General features: G+C 63.7%; 1 protein-coding gene across 1 annotated transcript in view; it reads left to right on the top strand.

The window, feature by feature from the left end:
• Positions 1-4,001, top strand: part of CSPG4 (chondroitin sulfate proteoglycan 4) — an 88,546-nt gene extending 84,545 nt beyond the window's left edge. Inside the window, exons 10-12 of the mRNA XM_026068374.1 lie at positions 67-224; positions 1,430-1,613; positions 2,083-4,001. Coding sequence (XP_025924159.1) covers positions 67-224; positions 1,430-1,613; positions 2,083-4,001 — 2,261 coding nt within the window. The remainder of the gene's footprint in view (positions 1-66; positions 225-1,429; positions 1,614-2,082) is intronic.
• The last annotated feature ends 4,208 nt before the right edge of the window (positions 4,002-8,209 follow it).

Raw genomic sequence — 8,209 nt, 5'->3', positions numbered from 1 at the left:
GGGGCGGAGGGGCCGGGCACGGGGGCCGGCGCGGGGGCTGACCCCGGGCCCCGCTGTGCTTTCCAGGCGCCCTGCAGCCCATCACCCGCGAGAACCTGCAGGCGGAGGCGGGCGGCGCGGCCGGCGCCGCCTCCCTGTACTACAGCATCGAGCAGGCCCCGCGCCTCGGCCGCCTGGGCGCTTCCCAGGGCGGCGCCGAAGTGAGGAACTTCACGCAAGCCCAGGTGAGCCCCCGCCGGCCCCAGGGGCCCCGGGGCTGTGCGGACGGGTCGCTCGTGGTGCCGGAGCGGTGCCGGAGCGGCAGCRGGCAGAGCGCAGCACCGCTCCGTCGCCGGCGGGGCCGCAGCACGCTGATGCCGCTGCGGGGCGGCGTCCAGGCCTGGCAAGAGCCAAATGAGGTGCTCACGGCCAGAAGCACTCTGGCTCTGAGCAAAGCCTCACTTCCACATCTCCTGCACAGCCGGGCTTCACCAGACCACGATGCAAGGGGCTATTTCTATAGAAGGCCCTGCAGCGGCGGCCAGGTCAGACACCCCCTCCGGAGCGGACCGTCCCCGGAGAGGCCTGGGATCCATCCTCCTCACAGCCCTGGCTCCCGTCCCGTGCCGTCTCCCTGCGCCCGCACGGTGCAGAGGGCTTACGGCCCTTGGCGTAACTGCATTCCTGCGCTTGGGGAAAGCTGCATCGCGTCCCCACGCATGGTCCCCCACCTGCGCAGCTGCATTGCTGGGCTTGGTTTTCTCCCTTCCTTTACCTGGCAACGTGTGGAAGGTTTGCCCAGCCCAGCTCCTGCGCTTACCTGCAAGCCCTGCCACAGTGTGTTTGCCCTCAGGGGCAGCCCGGCTCTCTTGACCTGCTGGAGGATGCTGAGCAAGTTCAGACCTTTTTTCTGAGCCTCAATTTCCGCAGTTGCTGGATAAAAACGGCCTGGCAGAGCTGACGGGAGAGGCACTGTGAGCTCTGTGCAGCAGCTCCAGCTCTGCGTGCCAGGAGCCGCACGGGCACAGCAGGCCTTGCGGCGCTGGCTGGCAATAATCCCCGTTTTACTGCATAATGAGGGCTTGGTTGCTCTCTCCTTTGAGCCAGAACAAGAGTTCATGGTCCAYGGGTTGGCTCTAGCACAGTCTGCTGCCACCTCTAGCATCTGCTAGCATTTTCCAGCATACCAAGCTTTGGTCATCCAGCTCTTCTGGCCTTGGCCCAGAGATGGGGCAGGCGAGACATCCAGAAATCGTGGTGTTTACATCTTGCTCTGCAGTGTAAGACAGGGCTTCACTCCCCCTGGTGCTGTGGTGCCCATCATACATAGTGACCTGCGATGAGACGGAGGGACAGGGCTCCCACTGAGCTCAGCGGTTCCCGCGTGGTATTATTCACRTTGGTTTATTTTGCCATTAAGCAGAGATTGTTGCATTTTGTTCTCTGCTAGGTGGAYAGCGGGATGATTTTCTATCAGCACGAGATGCCACCGAAGCCATTCTGGCTTGCCCAGGATGCCATTCGCTTCCGGATCGTTGCTCCCACGGCGATCTCGGATTCCTTCATCCTCCTTGTGCTGATATCGTTTGAGGCGAGATGCCCCCAACGCTCAACTCAGCTCTGGAGAAACGCAGGTAAAAAAATGAAAGACTCAGCCAGCTTTATAGTGCTGGGCCCATAAAGGCTGAGGATGGAGGAGAAGCAAGGGACGAACGAGCTCTCCTGAGGTTATCACCCTCAAGGAGATAACTTCAGGAGAGTTTGTTTGTCCAAGGAAGAGGCACTACCATCCAATTTCCTCGGGTCCCCCAAGCACAAGCTCTCATGTCATGTCAAGTAATGTCTAACAAACTGCTTTAATCCCTTCCCTGGATCTGTCTGCACAACTCCTTCCCCCATGGCCTTGCCAAACTAATAAATTGCTTCCCATTTCTCCTCTCTCCCCTCCTCCCTTTCTTTATAACTGTTCTTTCACCCGTCTCTACTCCCCTTTTCTCCTCTCCTCTCTTCTGGCTCTGCTTTCATCCTCACTGCCCTCCAGCAAATTCCCTGCCTGGGTCTTCCCCATACTCACAGGACTCTGGGTTTTCACTTTTTTTCCAGGCCTACGGGTTGCAAAGGCTCAAAGGGCAGAGATCAACACCTCCATGCTGGACGCTTCCAACCTCCTGAGCCAAGTCCCGGCCCCCGAGAGGACCACGCACGACATTGTGTTCCTGGTCACAGGGCTCCCTGGGCACGGGCAGCTCTCAGTGGCCGGTGTGCCCGTGGAGAGGACACGTCCCTTCTTCCTGCAGTCGGATCTGGATGCGGGGCGCCTGACGTACGCCCACCGCGGGGATGGCGCCCCCGAAGATCACTTCCAATTTAAGGCTTGGCTCCGGCCCCGGGCAGAGCAGTCTGTTCGCCCTCCTCAGGAAGGGGTGGTCATTTCTGAAGCTTTCAATATAACAGTGACAAGCAGCAATAAAAAGCCGCCGCAGGTGGTGAAGCGGCGAGAAGTGCTGCAGGTCCTCGCGGGCTCCTGGGTGCTGCTGTCCCAGGAGTACCTGGATGTAGCTGACCCGGATGGTTCCCCAGAGGAGATGGAGTACCGCCTCCTCCAGAGACCCCTCGCCGGCTACCTGGCCAGCACGCGCAGTCACCAGGTGCCTATTGACCACTTCACCCAAGCAGACGTCAACGCAGGCCACGTGGCGTTTGTTGCCACAGGGAGCCGTTCCCCCGAGTCCTTAGTGCTGAGCCTCTCCGACGGCCATCACGCGCCCACCCTGACCTCTCTGGAAATCATGGTGCTGCCTGCGGTGACAACCCCAGCGAGCCTGGTGCCACTGGAAGTATCTCAGGGCCTGAACAAGGCCTCCGTGTCCCGGGATCACCTCCTGGGAGCTGCCCAGCTCGGGCAACAGGACGTTCTTTACAGGATCACCGAGGACCCAAAGTTTGGCCAAGTGCAGGTCAACCAAAAGCCAGTGCGGGCATTCTCACAGAAGCAGGTGGACCAAGGGGAAGTGACTTTTACATTCACCAACTTCTCCTCTCCTGGGGACGAATTCCACTTCCTCGCCACATCCCAGACAGTGAACAGGACCGGGGTGGTGAATGTGACTGTCAAGGCCTGGGTGAAGGCACAGCCGGGGAGCCTGTGGCCCAGGGGCACCACAGTCCTGATGGACACCAGCATCCTTGACGCGAGCAAACTGGCCAACCGAACTAAGGGAGTCCCAATATTTAAAATCCACAGGGCGCCCCATAGCAGCCATGTCGTGAGGGTCTCGAGAGACCCGGGGCAACGCGCCACCCTGATTGACACCTTCAGCCAGATCGATCTGGAGCAAGGTCTGATCGGTCTGGAGGTGCTGGACACCGCAGAGGCCAGTCAAGCCCTGCAGAACGACAGCTTCGTCTTTGAACTGGCGGCTGCCGGCGTGCCGCCAGCACTGGCGTCCCTGGCGTATAGCATTGAGCCGTATAACGCCTCCAAAGCCTACAGTGTCACACTGCTCACAGCCCCCCAGGTGCCCTCACCACACACGCCGGGCCCCCAGCCCCAGGGCACAGCGCAGAGCAGCCCCAATGCCAGCGAGCTGGGCGTCCCCCCCACCGCCTGGCACGGCCACAGCGCCACGACCAGCCCCAGCCCCGTGGAGGGGGGCACGTTCCTCAGCTTCATCGAGGCCAACATGTTCAGCGTCATCATCCCCATCTGCCTCATCTTCCTCCTGCTGGCTCTCATCTTGCCCCTGCTCTTCTACCTGCACAAGCGCAACAAGACGGGGAAGCACCACGTCCAGGGCGCCCCGGCCACCAAGGCGAAGAATGGCGCCGTGCTCGACCAGGAGACCTTCCGGAAGACAGACCCCAACCAAGGCATCCCCCTAACGACTGTGAATGCCCTGGAGGCCAAGGGAGCGGGTCCTCCGCCCGCGGGCACAGGGCCTGGTGCGCCGCAGGACCCCGAGCTTCTCCAGTACTGCCGGACTTCAAATCCCGCCTTGAAAAACAACCAGTACTGGGTCTGAAGGGCTAGGCGCGGAGACGAGCGGCCGGACCGTCCCCAGCCAGGGTCCCTCAGCCTCTCGGGTCGCCCCGAGCACCTCCATCCTCCTCCTGGTTCTCCTGCTCCCTAGATGCAGGAGGAGCCCGGGGCTGCGGGGGCTGCCGGTGCCGGCACACCCGGGAGCCCCAGATCTCCGGGTTGCTTGGGGCAGGGGAAGGGGTCACTGCATAGGCAAGCAGGGGTGGGGGGAGGCAGCACAGCAGCAGCCCTAGGAAATGCTTTTTTCAGGTGCCTCTCGACCACTCAAACGGTGGCCATGAGGCAGGAGAGGAGCGCTCGATCCGGCACCATCGGCGGGTCTGGACACGGCTCCTCCAGCGCGCGCGGGGCCGGGGAGGGGGCAGGCGCGAGCTGTCCCCCAGGGCGTTTGCCGCAGCTCTCGGCGCGAGAGGGAGGATGAAGAGCGATTTGCACTGAGTCAGGCTTGGGATGAAGCTGTCCAAATTCCCCGGGGCTAGGCGGGCTGAGCCACTGGCGCGGAGGCTCGGAAAAACTCTGTGGCCAATGCCAGGGGAATTTAAGGAGTCCCCACCCATCTGGAAAAACCGAATCGCTCTTTCTCTGAACGCCTGTCGTGCGTTTCATAAAGCAGAGTAGGCAGCGCCCGGGGGGAGATTGCACAACAGGTAGGATGCCTTTAACGCCTTACGAAACCGGAGCGCGCCGACGGCAAGCAAAGTGGGCAGGGACTCCGTAGGCACTCACCTGGCTGCCGGCTGGGCGACGGCGCTTTATGCAACATGACGGCGGGGCCGCGAGCCGGCCGTGCCCTGCCCTCCGCTTCCCGCGGCTGCGGCTCCAGCCACGAGCTCCCCAGGGCCGGATTGCTTCCGCACCGAGCGGGGCGAGCTGTGGCCCCACTGGAGACGAGAGTAGGGAATTGGACCCAGCATGGTTTTCCACTGTATACTCCAATATGGCAGAAGTAAAACAGAATAAAGTGCCTTTTCCAAGGTGCCTTGTGGAAGAGATTGTCATACACCAGCTCTCTCCCATTGCCCGGCCTCGCCAGCCCTCTTTATGCCCAGTTAGCTGGGGAGCAACATTGCGGAGGTAATGGACCAAATTCTGGGCTCTTGCTCAAATTTTCCTCAGACTAAAGGCCTAATAACATAAATAGGAATTATCCAGGGAAGAACAGAGGAAAAACTGAGCTCTGAGCTCAGGATGTGACCCAACAATAATACCCTGTATTGCCACAGCTGAGAATCTCATCATGGGTCGCATCCTGCCTTCGCAAAACTGGTGCAAAAAAGTAATTCCCCGGGGACCACCAGGGATGCTCAGGATTTGCACCCCTCTGACCCAGAGGAAAATCTGGCCCCGCTGTCTGTGTGCGATCCCTCCTCCCTCCCCACCCCAGCGTCCCTGTTCCCAGCACCGCAGGATGTTCCCACGGGCTGTGCTTTCTCCGCCGCTGCCGCAAAGCCAGGCGATGTTTAGCATGACCATGCCAGCAGCTTTCCTAGCTGCGTTTATGGGGCCAAACGCTAAATCGCACCTGCCCCGCTCCAGATGGCGGGCGCGCGCGCGGTGGGGCTGGACCGCCGAGCGCCCACGGGAACCGGGGCGCATGCGCCTGCCCGTCCCTGCAGCYGCGGTGACCTGCCGGGACGAGGCCGTGGCCAGGCGGGCTGCTGTGCGGGCGGGAGAAGAGGGGCTGCTCCGGGGGCTCCCTCTCCGCTCCTCGGAGCCCAAGGGCTGTGAGCCCGGAGGGACGTGGCGGTGCTGCTCCAGGGAGGCCAGGGCACATGTTATCTTTGCGAGTCCCGCCTTAAGGAAGAGCGGCCAGGGAGGGATGGAGACTTTGCGAGGAAGCTGGTGGCTGTTGCCGAGGGCCCTGCTGGAAGCGTTTGCTGCATTTTCCTTCTGAATCATTTTTGCTTCGCACCGAGGGATTAGACAGAAGGAACGTGGCCTACTTTGCAACGAGCCTTGAAAATGAAACAGGTTATTTTTAAAGCATGCGGTTATATTCCCACTGCCGGGAAATATCCACTTCCCAGGGTCAGCAGAGGACAGGCAGGAACCTGGAAAAAGCCGGCGGAGAATACAGTTTTATAGGGCCAAGTTCTGCTGGCAACGGAACGGCAGAAACCCAGAGCAAGGCGGCCGTGCGCGCTCGGGTTACGCGGGGCGTGCAGCGGCGGAGCGCTCCAGCTCTCGGCACGGCCGCCCGCGAGGGAGGGGAGTCGCGGGGAGCGAGCGTGGGCACAGCCCGCTGCCGGGACGCCCTGCCCGGCCCCGCGCGCGGCTCCTCGCTTCTCCCCCTCGCCTCGCCTCGCCTCCCCTCCCGGCGAGCGCGGAGAGACGCCGGGGCAGGTCCGGGCTGGCCCGYGGGGAGAAGGAAGGGCAACGCCGGGTGCGGGAGCACCCGAAGGACGGGCAGAAAGCGGGTGCTGACGGCACCTGGGTACGTCGGGGCCCCGGTACCTCTGCGTGCAGCTTCTCAGGACACCGGCCCAGGAGACAAGGGACAGGGACAGGCCAGAGGAGGGGAGAGCCGCCGCCGCCACCACGCGGGATGAAGCAAGGGCTGGAGTCATTAAGAGCCGAGGGTGGGACGACAGAGGACAGGTGGGAGCCATGAGGCACCAGATAAGGGGACAAGGACAGCGAGCAAACCACGGTGACTCACAGAGGTGTGACAGCAGAGGGAGGTGACGGACCGTATTTGCTCTCTCCTAAACGGAGGAAAAAAGACGTAGCAGGAAACCCCGATATGGGCAGCTCGGCGCCGGGCAGGTTACCCGGACCCGCCAGATGCRCACTCGCCAGCGGCCGCGGGAGCGTCACCGCTTTTCCCTCCCGCTTTGCTCTGAAACAAAAAGCACCTTTTCTCCTCCCACAAGGCCTCGCACCGAGGTTCGCCACGGCGCCACGACGCCGTTTCCTACCCGAGCAGCCCCAGCGCGGCTCCCGGGGCCACCCGAGCCGCGGCGGCCCGGGGAAGCAGCGCCCGGCAGTGGCCTGCAACGGCCCGGAGAGACGGGACGTGGCCCCGGGGGCCACCGAGGGTTTCGGAGCGATGCCACCGGGGAGACGAGGGCCGCGCTCGGCCGCACGCCTGCGGCATCGGAGCCCATCGGTGCCCCACGGAGCGGGCTGCCCTCAGAGACTGCTGCCGACGGAGACCCCCGCCCGGAAGCGAGGGACTTTTTCGCCTTCCCACTTAGGAGCCCTTCCCGTGCCCATCCTCGGCCCTTCTGGCCTGGAAGCAGCAAGGAGGGAGCCGGGAGCAGAGCCGGGAGCAGAGGCGGCTCATTTCCTCGGCCGCCCCGTGGTGCCTTTAACCGGCCCGGAAACGCCGCCGCGGGGCCCCACAGCCGTTCCCGAGGCAACGCAGCGTTCGCCGGGAGCTGGCCTCGGCGCATCCCGCCCGTGSCAGCCGGCAGTGCCCGGGCTGTGGCCGGCCAGCGGGGTGACCGTGCGCCCGCCCCGCGGCGAGGCGAGGCGAGGCGAGCGAGGGCCGGCGCTTGGCAGCGGCTGGGCACGGGGACACCGCGCGGGGACACCGCTCAGGACGCGCAGAGGGAGGGGAGGCCACCAGAGCCCTCCCGGCGGGACCAGTTTCCAGGCACCTATTCAAATGCAAACAAATAATAATAGGCCAAACAGGTTTCTGCACACCCAGCCCGGCAGAGAGGACCACTGGGCTTTGCAGTCCTCCCCCGGAGCTTTAACCAGGCAAACGGGGGCGTTTCGCAAACGAGGGGGAACTCCCCTCCTGTCCCAGCTCCAGGCCAACGGGCCCGAGGGCCGCGGGGGCTCGCGGCTCCGGGCGCCTGCAGCCTGCCAGGCCGCGGTGGAGCGGGAGACGAGCCAGGGACGGGAACGGGGGACCTTCRCGGTCCCTGCAGCCGGCGGGATGGGGGCAGGGGACCTGTTCCTCCAGCTTAGCCCGGCGGGGGAGCAGGCGAGGAGCCCCCCGCACAGACCCAGCGCCAGCCCGGCGCAGAGCGGCCGGATGGGGACAGCCGGCTCCTCCTAGGAAGAGCCGTGAGTGGGAAAGCTCAGACCTGCCCCTCGGCTCGGCGGCAGGCCGCGGAGATGGGGCTCAGGATCTCCGCTTGGCTCCGAGCCCGACGCTGGCATCCCGTGGCCGGCGATGCTTGGAGCCCGCCCTCCTGGCCGCCTGCTATGTGCCTGCCTGGATTTCGGCAGCCCGTG

Source organism: Apteryx rowi, unplaced genomic scaffold, assembly GCF_003343035.1.
Source record: "Apteryx rowi isolate R43461 unplaced genomic scaffold, aptRow1 scaffold_27, whole genome shotgun sequence".
In the NCBI taxonomy this organism is placed as follows: Eukaryota; Metazoa; Chordata; class Aves; order Apterygiformes; family Apterygidae; genus Apteryx; species Apteryx rowi.
Note: the sequence above shows the minus strand (reverse complement) of the source record. Positions and strands in the feature narration are given on the sequence as shown.